At 30.9% G+C, this 16191-nt stretch overlaps 1 protein-coding gene across 6 annotated transcripts; it reads left to right on the plus strand.

The window, feature by feature from the left end:
* The first annotated feature begins 237 nt into the window (after positions 1 to 237).
* On the plus strand, positions 238 to 12114 carry LOC128178481 (uncharacterized). Of its 6 annotated transcripts, none has more exons than XM_052845671.1 (15): positions 238 to 296; positions 1374 to 1497; positions 1663 to 1776; positions 1923 to 1994; positions 2343 to 2452; positions 2622 to 2705; positions 2844 to 2936; positions 3048 to 3161; positions 3646 to 3847; positions 4260 to 4415; positions 4529 to 4620; positions 6063 to 6133; positions 8221 to 8312; positions 11093 to 11426; positions 11543 to 12114. In XM_052845671.1, exons 2-15 carry the CDS (start codon positions 1383 to 1385, stop codon positions 11619 to 11621), a joined length of 1728 nt encoding a protein of 575 aa, XP_052701631.1. In that variant the 5' UTR covers positions 238 to 296; positions 1374 to 1382; the 3' UTR covers positions 11622 to 12114. The 6 variants fall into 6 exon arrangements, with proteins under 6 accessions (XP_052701631.1, XP_052701634.1, XP_052701637.1 ...); XM_052845674.1 differs by having other exon boundaries at positions 11093 to 11395; XM_052845677.1 differs by lacking the exon at positions 4260 to 4415.
* The last annotated feature ends 4077 nt before the right edge of the window (positions 12115 to 16191 follow it).

Consider the following 16191-nt stretch of genomic DNA (forward strand, 5'->3'; position numbering starts at 1 on the left):
GCAAACAAGTAATAAGTCCAGCTTAATTTAAGCTTTTAATCCTTATAATGCTATTTTAAACCCGAACATAATTGCAATATAAAAAGCAAAACATACCGGATATCAGCCAACACCGTTTTACTTATATTACAAATTATCAAACTATATATTGTGAATTAATTTCAATTTTAGAAATACAGAGCATATAAGGAAATATAGTTTGCATATCAATATATTTTAGACGTACTGTATATATTGTATATGCTCAAAATCGTGTCGCTGTAATAGAATATAACTGCCGATAGGAGCCGTATAAAGTAAGAATATCTATTACAAATATTTTATCAAAACTAACATTAAAGTTTACAATATTTAAAAGATAAAATTTCTTTACGTTTTAAAGCACTTACAATGTTCGTTCTTCTTATATATGTAAGCTTAAAATTGTAAATATATCCCGAACCGACTTGTTATGCTAAACATGGGCCAAAACTGTTGTCAAATGATAAAAAACCAAGAAAAATGAGGTTTTTCATTTTGTCTTGGACGCAAATTCTGTACACAAGTGTAGGACAGTGCCTTTTCAATTACTTACTGCTGCATACTTAAATTAAAACTTTAAAAGAAAGGTTCAAGTAAGCTTTTCTGATCATCTGTTTTCCATCGTCTGTTCGTCCGTCTTTCTGTGTGTACACTTTTCACATTTTTTACTTCTTATTAATTTTCAATTGGTAAAACTGTCACCCCTGGAGTAATAATGTGGCCCCAAGAGGGGTTCAAAGTTTAACATAGTAAAAAGGAAAAACGTGCAAAGATTTTCTTCTCGTGAACTACAATGCTTCAAATTGTCAAAATACTAGGCAGGTATCCTGAAACAAAGTAGATTCTAAATTATAAAGGTTTTGACCTCGATCTAATACTGGCGCAGCAGAAGGGATTCAAAGTTTAACATAGAAATTTAGAGGAAAAATCTTTAAAAGTCTTCCTCTGAAGGACTGCAATGCTTCAATATGTGAGATTACTTTGAAAGTATCCTTTCATAATGCAATGTAACTCTAAATAGATATAACTGTTACCACCTGACTGATACTAGGGCCCGAGGAGGGGTTCAAAGTTTAGCATAGAAATATATATGGAAAAATGTTTAAAAAATTTTTCTCGAGAAATACAATGTTACAGTTTGAAACATTTCTATGCAAGGATCCTTAAAAGGTGTAGATTATAAATTGTTAAAGCCAACCATAAACCATGGCCGAATACTGGGGCCCCAGAAAGGGGTTCAAAGTTTAAAATGGAAAAAGCACATGCTACAATATACAAGGAAATGCTGTTCAGGTGATCGATGTGGCCCAGGGGGACCTTGTTTCTATTGAGGTACATGTATGTACTTGTAGCGAGCGGTCATGGAACAACGTGAAAAGGGATCAGTGCCAGTTGTCCTTCTTCTTGATATATCAAACAGTGTGAAAGGAGAGGCTTTTTCTCAAATGAAAGAGGCCTTTGTATCATTGATTCAGGGTAACGTGATTTCTGTTCAAGTATTGTATTCATTATACATACTATAAGAATTTTGGTGATTTAAAATACATCATAATTTACATTTTTGGCATTTATTTTTATGTAGTTAATGCATATAAAAACTAACGTTATAACATTGTATCTGGAGATATTGATAAATTATAGGTTATGCGAATCAGCCTCTCGTAACACACATTATTGCTGTTATAACGTTTGGAAGAGATGTTAATATCGTGCAAAACTTCTCTGATGATTACAATACTATCTTACACTTACTAGGTAAGAGTAAATAACAATTAATTTACCATGGTGGAATGACATTCATTTTAACATAAAGACACTGTAGCAATGTGAGTAATGGTATTAGTTTTAACTCTATTTCCCGTATATATGCTTACTGTTTTACCGATTTTGACCGATTTCAGATGACACAGTATGTGAAGGACCATCACAGTTAGGCAAAGCCCTGGAAGTAGCTATAAACGTCTTCAATACTAGTAATTGAACTCACACACCAACTATTTAAAAACAACATATTTTACTTTTTGTGTAAATTTCAGAATTCAGGAGTGTTTATTTGACTGAGTTGTATTCTTTCGTTTTTACTTATACATTTAAGATCAATTCGAAAATAACGCTTTGATTTATAATCATCTGTTACCTTCTAATGATGAAATAGTTTTATCACCGGGTAATTTGTAATCTGTGTATCAGTGTTTTATCTAAATTAGCATTATCCATCAACCTCATTGCAAAATATATGGATTTACTTTACTACTCTTTTAGGTAACTATATTTTTTTTAATTTATACTCTTTAAAAACTGCATATTTAAATCCATCCTAGGAGAAAATACAGGTCTGATTGGACCATTCTCCAATAGGAGAAGATTACTTATTATGTCTGGTGGACATGCAACCACTGAGGATTTTACAGAGGACAGCGAAAGAGATAAAGTATGTTTTAGCGTCTTGATTCAGTAAATTATCCGATCTTATCCGATTTTCAGCATCTGATCAGTGATCTATGCAAATATTAGAAAGACAATTTATGATCAATATGGATTTTTTTTTGGGGGGGGGGGTTAAGATATCAATAACAGTTTTAAATGAAATTTTATTTCAGAAAATGAGTATTCTACAATTAATAGGACATGTTTGCAAAGCATTACACATTGTGTGTGTACCGGTCGGTAGAGATCCAGACATGGTACTGGTTATTTTTTTTAAATTTACGAAATATTTGACTTTGTTCGTGCATTTCTATTTGATCTGTGAATAAAGTTTAACATAGCGTAAATGAGTGGAAGTGAAGATCATACCAGGACAATTGTTCTTCTTTACGTAGTGTTTCTTGGGCTCAATTGCATATTCATCAAAATGTGGAAAACTTTTAAAAATTGACGAGGCTGCACAGTTTGCAAGATATTCAACAAATATGGTAATTTGGTTTATATGTACAAGTATCCTTTGAAATTTAAATTTTTTTTTAAACATTAAAGAAAGGGATTATTCAACAAATAGATACTTTATATTCCAATGCTTTTAAAAGGTAATCGCTTCTCAAATAATTGGCAAAATGCCAACAGCTGATTATTCTCTGGATGATGTAACAGCAGCTGTGTTGTCAATAGGAGGACCAGGACTCACAACAGAGACAGATTTGGTAAAAAAAAAACAACATACAATGATCCGATTCTTACAGTTTAAAATATTATTTTACCTAAGATTTGAAGACGTTGATACATATTCAGTTTAGCTGGCTTACCTTATTCATGCGTGAGGTTCTAAGATAAATAATGTCGTTTTGGTCATGGTAAGACTGTTGACATTGAGCGTTTCTACCTTTTTAATAAAACTGCAACATTAGCTCTCCTTAAATAGAGAGAAAATGTTATATTACATATTTCATTGTCTGCAGAACATTTAATGAGGCTGGGTGGTCAACAAAATTAACTTTGGGTTTTCTTTGGGTTTACTCTGGGTCCACTCTAGTTAACCCAAAGTAAACACATAGTAAACGCCGAAAGTAAACCCAGAATTCAGTTGGGGTTTACTTTCTGTAAGTTTGGGTCTGATCGGTACTGCAGCAAAATCAAATGACCTGCTGTTTCAGGTATATACAGATCACTGCATTTTTACTTCAACAGAGCGATATATACGAGATATTGGTAAATAGACAAGCATATCAGATGAATTTCTACTCATGGGACAACATCGAAAGTGATTTACACGGCGAGAGGGATACTAGGCTCCCACCTATAGGAACACGCGTTCGAAGAGGACCTAATTGGCCATATATTGGACAAGACTCTGATGCTTGTGGAACGGTTGTTGGACATAGAACTGATGGTTAGTATAATGTTTAGAAAATAATGAGGTATACATGTCTACTTTGAATGAAATTACACCCAAAAAAAGATTTTTACCGAAAACAACTCTTCTTTATTATTTATTTCATTTTGATTTATCGAAATAAAACACACCACAGAGTTCTTAATAACCAGTTCATATTCAGGTAACAAAAGCTAGATAGATAATGAAATGACTTAATATCTTTACCGATACAATATGACCCACTTTTTTGTATCCAATGAATTGTTAAGTATTCCATTTTGAATTCATGCAAATATTATGGACGATTAAATATTTGCTTGTTAGTTTGAAGGGATGAAAATGGGAAATTTTACTTATTGAATTGCAATATTATCAACAAAAACCTATGTGTGTGTGCGTTTAATGGAGTGTAATTGAATTATTACAGACCATAACGTCTCTGTTGAATGGGATACTAGCATGATATTCCCTTACCACTATGACACTGATGGTTTTGATCAAGCATCCCATGTTGTCGTCTGTGACGAACCTAGAATTCTATTACAAAGAGAGAAGATTTCCGTAGGCTGTCTTGTTCAAAGAGGTTAACTTCAACCCTTTAACATATAACCATTGCATTATTTAGTTATGATGAAGATTACCAATTATCTACATATGGCGAGTGGTTTCATTGTAAGCTTTACATGTATCACTCAGGTCCAGACTGGAAGTGGTTTGACCAATTGCAAGATGGTGGTGAGGGTAATATTGGATCGGTGTATAGGGTGAAAGACGACAAGACTGTCCATGTAATGTCACTAGAATAGTATACACTAGATAAGTATAATGTAGTTTACTTGCTAAAATTCTTATAATTTTTAAGCAGCATACAATACATAAGAATGTTAGTACATGTAGTAGCAACGTAAATATGTATGCTCTATATAGAAATATTACTAATACACCAATACATGAAAGCAGAAATAATACAAAAAAGTATATCAAGGTTAAGCTTATGCAAGTTAAGACTGATAATATCTTTTATCAGCAGCGTTAAAGGGGAAGGAAACTAAAAATCTGTTATACAATTAATCAATTAATGATCATCTACTTTAATTGTAAATCGTATTTATCTTCATTAAAAACTACAGAACAGTGAATAAATCAAGAAAATCGATCACTTGATAGAAATTTCCTTCCGCTATGGGAGCTGCCATTTAACTTTAATTTATGACGTCACACCAATTATTCGGTTTAATTTGTTTCATGATATTTGCTCTAAGCATTCTAAATGATAAGTTCTTAAAATTTCAAAACAATAGCGATTTGAGACTGTTCTTTCAGTTTTGATTTCTTTCTAATTGACACCATCGTCAAAAAGTATCGTAGAAAATGTGTGATGTCGTTATTTCAGCATTGTAGTTCCGACTTTCGAGAATGTACTTTAAACATCTCAATTACAATTTATAAAATACTTATTTAGTTAGCGGAGAACTTGACTTGGAATAAGAATTTACTCGGTAATTTTCAACTTTTCAACTTCAAATGATAACAGATTAACAACTGTCATTTATTTAACAAAAATGCACATATTTATGCATACGTGTATATATATATATATATATATATATATATATATATATATATATATATATATATATATGCAGACTGTATTTTAGATTGACGTGTGGACCTAAACATCTTATCAAATTGTTCAATCGATTATTTGAGTAACAAAAAGGCATAAGACAGCGCTTTATTCAAAGCTTTGTGTACATTGTATATGTACACTAAACCGGAATAGATGGTGTCACATCAAAATAATTATGATTTTTTGTTTTTAATACAAAAGAGCTCTACGTCCTGGCAGCCTCCAATATATACGATTTCTCTTAATACAAACGTCCATTAAAGCTTAATTAGGTAGTTTATTTTCAATACAGCATGACCACATGCGATAATTAAAACCAGTTTATCAATACAAATAAAATATGATTTTGACTTTCCTCCCCCTTTAACACGATAAAGATAAAAATTAATCATCAATGATATTTGAATCCCTTTTTTGTTGAGTATCTATTGCAATGGTGGAGTGTTTATTTGGATTTGTTTAAAATACCATCATAAATGATTAATATACTTATTTATTATCAATTTGAAGCAACTAATGAATTTATAAAAATTGAATTACACGCATATGGATATTTCTTAATTTTGGATTGCTTTTTAAAGCAACTCAATTATTTTACAGGTACGATGGCCTAATGGTAAAAAAAGTAACTACAGATTTGGATATGATGGAATTTATGATGTTTCATTGTGGTTTGTTAATGATTATATATTAAATTAACAAATACTAAAATACATATCAACCTACTTACATACGTTGTCCTCTTCATGCTGATTAACACATAAGGCCAGGGATATCCATGTTGGTCTGTCCTGTGACCATCTCTGAACCTGTCCCCATGTCCAGTTGTTCTCCTTCACTTTCTTGTCCACTGATATATGATAGTCTCTTTTGGTGTTCTTCTCTTTCTCCTTCTAGTTGATGTCCACCTCATTGCAACCCTTAGGATTGAAATTGGGTGCATTCTACATACATGTCCAATCCACTGCCACTATCTTTTACTTATAACCTGGGGTAGCGGAATGGTGTTGGTTCTGGTGCATAACTCTTCATTGGTGTTTGGTGAAGATGCACAGTAATCTGCGATGACATCTGGTCTAGAAGGTGTCGATCTTGTTCGAGATAGCTTTCGTCACTTTCCAAGATTAAGCACCATATAGGAAGACCCCAAGCACATTACTCTTGAAGATACTGATTTTGTTGTTTATGCTGATCTTAGCTGAACTCCAGATGTTTTGCAGTGGAGCGTATGCTCCTGTGGCCTTAGAAATTCGAGCCAGGACATCAGCCATCGAGTCCTCATTTGTAGTGATTTTGCTTCCTAGATACACAAAATATAGGACTTCTTCAATATTTGTAACAAATTTAATAATAATACATATCAACAATAATATATTAAAAATGAGGATTATACTGGGGTTTAATCGGAGCTTAAAGATCTAGCGATTTTTCTTATCACTTTTTTTAAAAATCTGCTTGTCCACTTGCCCATTCAATTGTTCCTTGTTTTAAATGTTATCGGTCCTGCATTGGTTTTAAATTAATACGCTAACAAGAATGATGAAAGTTCGAGTTTGATAATATCATAATTCTCTTTGAACAGATTAAGAAGCCACTTTCAGGGAAGAAAAGTCCAGATTTAAACACAAAATATTATAAAAGGACTACTATATGATATCCCACGCAAGTGCGGGAATCAACACTTTACATGGACCATATATTTTTTTTTACAATTTTGTATCTACTGTATCTTAGTTTTTTTTTCTTTTTTATTCTTTAAAATTGAAATTAAAAAAAAATGCATAGCTGGATATTTAGCTGAGGGATGAGAAATCTAAGCTGTATTGGATATATACATGTACATGATTTTAATTCTTTTTGTTGCAGCTGAGTGGAAACTAATTATATAATATTAATGATTTTTTTTTAAACGAGTGGGTATTTAGAACGTCATTTTGTTCTTTAGGTCAAATTTTAATACAATTTTTATCACAGCCCAAAATGATAATATCAGATAAAAGACATTCATTATTTATTCATATACTCTTGGAACACAATCTGTTTTTTTTGTTTAAAAATTAATGCCTTATGTTTACTATCAATCTGTCGTGGTATTAAAATATATGAAATTTAAAAAACCGGTAGTGAATGCATACTAATTTACATTTTTTTAACCAAAGTTATCATATCCAAAGTATCTGCCCGATGGTTGACTCGCCCAACACTTCCGCCAAAGTGTAAATTACATGTAGTCAAAAAGCGTTCCTGTGCACCCCTTTATGAAAATAAATGTTTTCGATCAAAACTCAAATCGCATCAAATGGTTCCATTTTACTTGAAGGCTTTTAAAAAATATTGCGTTTAATACTTATCAGGTAAAATTCAACTACATTGTATAGCTTATGGATATCATACAACACGTGGAATATCAAAGGTGCACTGTAAGCAGTTACATGTAGGTTGGTGTTGGCATTTTTTAGTTCATTGGCCAAAAGTCTTCAGTTATAAGTATAGATGATCGACGCATTTATTTGTCAAATAGAAAATTAAATAAAAGTAAATAAATATTTGGCAAAGAAGTACCTGCAAGGATCAAAATTGAATTTATGATTAAACGGATATAAATTAGGTAGCATAAAATGTAACAAGTAATCATATGAATTTTTAAATAGAAACTGTATAGCTTTTAAGAATTTTGTATTTTTAGTGTTAAAAAATTAGTTATTGCTGTTCAGGTTAGCAAAATGACCATGGACAATGCTTTATTTATTTTTAACAGTGATCCTTTTGACGAAAAAATAATGAGAAAAATGAAAGAACAACGAAATGACTGGCGCAAAAATAATGCACAAATGGTGGCTTCAAATGATGGCAAGTGTTAATTAAACTTACATAATGATTGAAAATAAATGTAGTGCATGTAATCAACTTTCAAAACGATCCCGTATATTTTATTTCTCTCACATAAATAATGTGTCTATTATCAAGGGATGATTACAACAATCTCGTTAATTTTTTTCTAAATATTATCATACCCCTTATATAATAATAAAAATGGGTTTCTAGCCCACCTGAAGATTTCCGATAGTAAGCTTTTCTGATCACCTGTTGTCTATTGTCAGTTCTTCCGTCTGTCTCCCCTCCGTCTGTCTGTCTGTCTGTAAACATACTTTCAGTTAAGGACGCCAACATTAGTTTTTATTGCGCGTGTTCAATTTAAATCAAGTGTATTTATATATTTTTTTCGATACACAAAATACATAATATACAGATAAAAAATATCCAGATTTTTAAAGGAAAAAATACTTTTTAAATGAGTTTTAGGTTGTGTGGTAGGTCAGCGTTGTCATTGTGCTTTAATAACGTTATGATAAACGAAGCTTTTGTAATAGTGCGTTATTAGAATGACATTAAAAAAGTAAAAACTTACGACTTTGGCATTTTATACACAAAATTATGCTGTCCTCAGAGTTACTTTTTTTAAAATTTTTGAGTCGATTGTACCTATCTACATTTGTAATACTTCAAATATATATAGCAAAATTTAGTTCATTTTGATATTTTATGATGAGCCCCACTAAAAAGCAGGTGGCACAATTTAGTAATATTTACATATAAAGTAGAAATAAGTATTACTAATGGCAAATAACAATTTTAAGTATATTGCTATTGTAGTATTTTTTAATTTGTTTCGAAGTGAGTTCAATGACAATTTCCTATACATTCCGATAGTAAATGTTCCTGTATTTGGGGATGGCCTCCAAAAGAACCAGATGGTAGATTTTCAACTTTGCAAATATAAAAAAAAACCAAATTAACTTTCTTAAATTTAACTTACCTTGGTACAAAGCATTTTGATTGGAGGAAAATTCCAATTTGTTAAAAAGATATTCACAAAATAGAGTGGATGTCTTTAAAAACATCCTCTAACAAATTTGTATCTTAAATGCCAATGTACATGTATACAGCAAAGATTGTTTGTGAAGTGCACGTGAAAACCTAAAATTTGTTAAAACCCTGACCCCAAGGCCAATACTAGGGCCCAAAAGGAGGTTCATGGTTCAAGATAAAAATATTCTTAAAACATATTTAAGATAGTACAAAAAAGATAAACTAGATTTTCCTATAAATAATTTTTTTCCTGAAAATATTAATATTTTGTTCTTTGAAATGAAATTTATAAACATTAAATTTTGTTCTTAAATCAAACTTCACAATTTACGCACACATCACTTCAAACCTACTATTTGAATTACCTGTCAGTGGAGTGTAAAATGGAGTAGCAATTGTTTTTTCAATGTCTTGTTTCTATAATTCTAAAATTATGTTTTTTCAAGTTACATTTTAAGAATTGTAAGATATAACACATGTTGTGCTGCTATTTATACAGAAGACATTTACATTATTTAAACACACTGAAATAAATCCAAAATGGTAAATTAACGTATTTTCTGATGTAATGTGATATAAAAATGGCGCTTGTTAATTATCCTTCAAGATGAAAATTTGCAACAATTAACCGTCTCTAAAAAAAAATTGTGTCCTTCAAATTTGAATAAAATTTAGCAGTATGGTTGTCATGACTCTGTTATTCAAATAGATGTCTATGAAAGTAATGAAAATGTTATCATTGGTTGTAGAATAATTGCGGTTTAAGTACATTTGACGGAGGTGAATTTGATAAAATAAATCCTAGAAAACGTTAACACATTTGACCTTTGACCGTTTAATATGGCATTGAAATTTAATGGGCATATAAACTGAACAGTAGTGGTAATTTGTGTTACAATAAAATGAAAACAATTCATACATGTTATTATGATAAAAAGCTAAATTGCACAAAAAGCAAAAGCGTAGGTTTCGAAATCATAAAAAATACGCTGTACCTGAGGGGTTTTTTTTTGCCTTAAGTAATTAATGGGTATGGTTTATATTTATTTCATTGAAGATAATGAAGTGAAATTAAGTTTGACATATTATTAAACCATTATTTTGAGTATTTGAGAAAATATTTCATTAATATATTTTAAGTGTGTTTTGAACTACCTTAATAATCTTCTTTTGAAGAACTACAATGCTACACTTTATGAGATTCCTTTACAATCATCTCCTATCTTAAATTCCTTCTACATTATATCCGATCACAGTTACCTTTTTGCACTTTTTTAAAAAAATCATAAATTATTTTCCCATTTTCTCACTCTTATACGTTTAGGCCTAGGATATTAAAATTAGTCATTTAATGCAACTTAGATCTTAGAATATGATGATGACCCAAAAGGAACCTTATTTTTATGAATTGTTTTTAATGTATTGCCATCTCTTGGAATACATGTAGGAAAGAATTTTGTGAATTTTACAATATTCTAAAAAAGTTTCATATTTCAAAACTTTTAAAAGATACAAAATGATAATTATGTGAGCGACGTGGCCAATGGGCCTCTTCTTTCATTTCTTTTCTCAGATGAGTAAGAATTAATAATTGTTTGGGTTTTTTTAAAACTGAATACTTAAAAAATACTAAGTAATTATTATGAAATAACACATTAGTGTATGTCATATCTGATCTACATTCAAAGAATGAGGTCAAAAATATACATGTAATGTATGAAGAAATCTTTAAGTTTATGTTAATTTACTTGCATACCTAGGTACACGAAGCAAACACAACGAAAAAGGTTTTGTCAATGAATCGTCTAACGGACGAAGCCTTAGAGATGTAAATAAGAAAAAAACGAAAAATGATGAAAAAGATAAGTTGGCAGAAGGAGGTAAAAGAAACAGTCCACCAATTCAACATGAAATTGATGCTTTAGGGGGAAAGAATGCCTTAAATTGTAACTTTAGTGATACGCCTTTTTCTTGGGAATGGAAGACTAGACAAGGCAAATGGGTGTCGTTTCCAAAATCAGAAAACGATAAAATTCAACAGGCTTTTGACAAAAATAGGAAAGGTACTGTTCTGGTGAAAATAGATGAAGATTTGTAAGTACACATTTTTTTCAAGTTGTTTTATGATCTCGTTTCTTATAAGAAATTATAAATCAAAGAAATGGATTTTTTTCAGTTTTATAATTCAACAATTGTTCTTCTATTTTAAGATATAGAGTGGTTTTGTCCAAAATGATTCAGATCAATATCAGCAACAGAGAATCGCTAGAAATCAGACGCCTCAGCTGATTTTACCTCGATGCCGTGATGAATTGCATTTCACCTTGTCCTTACATGCATTAAACGTATTTCATGAAGATCCGAGACTCTTTAACAATTATGTTCAATGTGGGGCTACAATTGTTTTGTAAACCAGCATACTTTTATTCGCAGGAGCCTTGCCGTCGCGAAAATTGCTCGCCGCGAACCAGAGTCTCTCCAATCCATTTTATAACAACACTAGTGTTGATACGGCTTTGTCGCAATAAATTGTCGCCGCGAACAATGTCATCTCAGATAAATCGCGAAATAACGTTGTCGCAAATAAAAGTTGGTTTACAGTATATATTAAGTAATTATAAATAAAATTGATGTGATAAGACAAAAGTAAATAAAAAAATAATCATGCAGATCTCACATCAGATCTGTCAAATGTGACGTTTTCACTTGTTGTGTTTGTCTAATTGCCAATGTCGTGTCATAATTGAAGACCCAATCATATCATGTTTTACACAATCATATCTAGCATTCAGTACATTATCTGACGGTTCGTTAATACATGTACATAAATATTTATCTAAAAACAAAAAATATTGTTGTTCTGTTTATAAGCACTTAACTGTTTTTGCTTTTCTCTTCTAATAAAATATGACTTTGCTGTGTGAGATGATTACTTTTTTACCTACTAAGTCCCCTTTGTGCTCGTAAGCACATAAGACCGTCCTCAGTAATTTTCATGTTGGTTTCTTTCTTAACAGGCCTCACCCAGGTCTCGTTTTGCTTTCTCTCTTTCTCTTTCCATTTGATGTCCACATCATTGCTACCATTTGGGTTGAAGTTGAGTGTGCATTCTACATACCATAAATAAAATACCATATGATGCTGAGAAGACTTTTAGTCTCGAAGGTGTCTATCTTGTTTGAGATGACTTTCGTTACTTTCCAAGATTCATCATCATTTAGGTGGACTGCAGTACATTAATCTAAAAAATCTTAAATTTGGTGTTCGTGTTAATCTTTAATGATACCTAAATGTTTTGCGATGCAGCATATTTCCCCGCAGCTTTGGAAATTAGAATTAGTATATCAGTAATGGAATCCTCATCTCCTGCAGTGATCTTGTTTCCTAAGTAAACAATATATGTGACTAGTATTTAGTTGTACCATTTAGAATGAGTTCTTCCGATTTTCAATTCATCATCAATATATTGGTTTTGTAAAATATTTATTTTTTAAATGTTCATAAATTCGGAACACTAATTACAAACTATTTATAAATTTATAAATCTAGACACACTGATTACAATCCACATATTCGATAACAGTAACATAGACCTAGATACCAGAAGAAAAGTATACACGTTGAGGAATCTTAAGACAATTTTTATTCATCATTTATTTGATACAAATATATAAAAATTCATATATTTATTATTATCTTTACATAATGAAATCTACGATTGTATTTTTGGTATGTAATGAGGGAACCATCAACATTTCTAAAACTGGACTAATCATTAAAAATCCATCCTAGGTAAGTGTGGTAATAGCAGAAGCGGTTTATTGTTTTGTATTAAAACATTTTCTTTGGATACCTTTTCTTGTTTACAACGCTGAGAATCTTCTATGATTATTGATGATAAAATATGCATAATATTTTGTAAGAGGGTGGTGCCAAGTCTATTTACACGAGAATAGACAAATGAAGCTTATTTCTTTATTCACAAATTCATGAAAAGCCATGCTGCTTAAATGAAAATACATGTAACAATGTATCCGATATGTAACAAAAAAAAACAAACATTGATTTCCGGTAAAAAAAAACCCATAAAGAACAGAAACACGAGTTTGATTGTCTCACTCGTTTATACGTTTGTATTTTCCGGCATTTCGCCAGTATAGCGGGAAAATGTTGTATTCGCGGTATTCATGATTTACAAATTGTTATGATCAGGTATTGACTAATAGGCGGCAAGTTATTGTTAGGAATGTATTAGACTGCAATCACCTTCTAGCTCGATAGACCCAATGGGTGCCGAGGCAGAACAGAGAAAAATTAATCTAGCTTATTGCAAGATAAATATGTGTTGTTGTTATTTGTTGATAGTGAGTAAATACTTTTTATCATTAAAACGATTTAAGATTTAATTCGTTACACTCATTCAAATGAACATATGTACTAATTTGCTGGGTTTTAAAAATGTTACGTCTGCAAATTAAAGATGTATGTAAGAGTAAAATTTAGAGGCTAATTAATTACTGTATCGGTGATCATAAATGGGTGTTAATTATTTAAATATATGTATAAGGGTAAATATATCATATATATATACCCGGCCGAGTACATCATATAATTGTATGTACATGTATATGTATACATCATTTGCAATTGCCAGATGCAGTAAATACGTCACCGGTAAGTGGTAATATTGTTTTCTTATAGAATTGATAGTTTAAAAATTATGTATACAATTAATTATTTAAACATAGCCTTTATCATTTAATTTGTTATTCTAGATTTGTTGTAAATGTATAATAATCAATATTATTAAAATTATACATGCAGGAACGGCGCCGATAACATGAAAACCGGGAAATTGCGTAGAACTAATACCCTAATAGTTTCAATTCATTTAAAAACATACTTTCATCTTATTCTTTGCATTTCATTAAGCTAGGAATTAGGTGAACTTATATCTACTCGGTTTAGATTTATTAACTATAAGTACTACACTAGTAAGCCTAACAGTTTCCATTTAGGTATAATATATTTTTTTCACTGAAGACCAAGTTCCGTATTTTACTCTAAATACATGCATGCATGTAATTTATAAATTATATATAATCGATTGTTACAAACTGAATGGAAGTCAAAATCTTTTCAAGTAAAAAATACACACTCATTACATTGGTTCAATAGCCACTAATTCATAGGATATAAAAACCACTTTAAATATGTAATTTGCCCTGGCGAAGAGGGAGTGAGGTGATGGTAGTAAACGAAGGGTTCCGGTGTTGTATAGCAGTTTTCCCCCATAGTAGCTTTTCCCTCCGGAAAACCTACTATTTTCCCCTCCCCCCGGGGGGAAAAGCTACTATATAGTAGCTTTTCCCCCATAGTAGGGTTTCTCCCTCACGTTTTTGGTTCAGATTTTATAACAAAATATTTATGGGAATCCAGTAAGGATTAAAATCAATGTTTCTACACTCCCAGGTTACATACAAGTATATCTGCATTCATCTGTAAAGGTTAAGTTTCGTTTTGCCGATTTATTATTTTTATAGACAATGCTGAAAGTTGAACATGTGTGTAATGGAATTACACATAGAACTTAATTTAGGTAATTTATTGAAAAAGGTTTTTCAAGTTATACACTTACATGCATAATTCTGTGTTCTGAAATAGTATTAAACGAGAATGTTTTAAGAATTTCTTGATAAATTTATCAGACTGTTTATCTGTTTGTGAAAATTTCATCCAGGCTAAACCTCTGTTTTAGAGAAATTTTGTTTCCGATGTTTCAGAGCCCGATTTTTAAAATCCTATTATAATAATTACAGTGCATATTCTTTAGGGTCCAATGTCTCATAAACCAGAGATGACCATATCACCATATTTTTATAGTGGCAGTGGTTTACTCCTTGAAGATGACTCAGCTCTCAGGGTAGGCCTGGGGCCCTTGATGTTTCAGGGCCCGATGATTAAAACTCCATTATAATGATGGAATTGTGTTCTTTAAGTGAGAACCCGAATCTCAAATTCTAGAGATGACCAATTAACCATATTTTCACAGTCATAGTGGTATACCACTAGTAGATGACACCGAAAATTTAAGCCCCCCTGCAGGGTAGAAGCCTTTGTTGTTTTCGAGCCCATTGTTTGAAATCCAATTACATGTACATTTTTAAAGAATATGTATTTTTAGGGCCCCATATCTCAAAAACTATAGATGACCACATGAACATATTTTTTCGGTCATTTAAAGGTAAAAACATCATTTAAAAATACACAATCACTCATATATTTCTTTATCAAAATGATTGAAAATTACGCTGCTTTTTTTTAAATTTACAAACAAATTTTTTTAAAAAGGTACGCGGGTAACATTCATTATTCTTCAAAACATTTATTAAATTAATAAGATGACTAATGATATAATAAATAATTAGATAAATAAATCAATGAACTTTTATTCATAACAGGAGAAACCGAAAATCAAAAATAAGTAACCAACCTAAGCGCATATACGACTTTTTTACTTGTTCGTTGATTAGAAGAACAAGCTTATATTTAAAAAAAAAAGTCAGCTCATCACAATTTATGTGTTTTTTGTTTTTTGTTTTTGTTTTGTTTTTTAATTACCCTTGTTTAATTGTTCGAAGAAATAATATGGTACACAAGTAAATCTTTATTGCAAAAATATGAAACAAATAGTATAAATTTTTTAGGTAATCGAATCGTATATCTTGATTTATATAGCATCGTTTTCAAAATTGTATATTTATAAATCACGTTGCAAACTTAAAAGTGAAAAAAAAATAGCAAATAGTGAGTAACAATCTAAACATAAAGTTAGTTCAGGCTCCATTTCACATTTTCC

This window comes from Crassostrea angulata, chromosome 3, assembly GCF_025612915.1.
Source record: "Crassostrea angulata isolate pt1a10 chromosome 3, ASM2561291v2, whole genome shotgun sequence".
Lineage (NCBI taxonomy): Eukaryota > Metazoa > Mollusca > Bivalvia > Ostreida > Ostreidae > Magallana > Magallana angulata.

Coding starts and splice junctions, on each gene's coding strand:
- LOC128178481 (XM_052845671.1), top strand. CDS start 1,383: ATGGAACAACGTGAAAAGGGATCAGTGCCAGTTGTCCTTCTTCTTGAT. Junction 4,416..4,528: donor AGGCTGTCTTGTTCAAAGAG/GTTAACTTCAAC, acceptor TGTATCACTCAG/GTCCAGACTGGAAGTGGTTT. Junction 11,427..11,542: donor GTGAAAATAGATGAAGATTT/GTAAGTACACAT, acceptor TTCTATTTTAAG/ATATAGAGTGGTTTTGTCCA.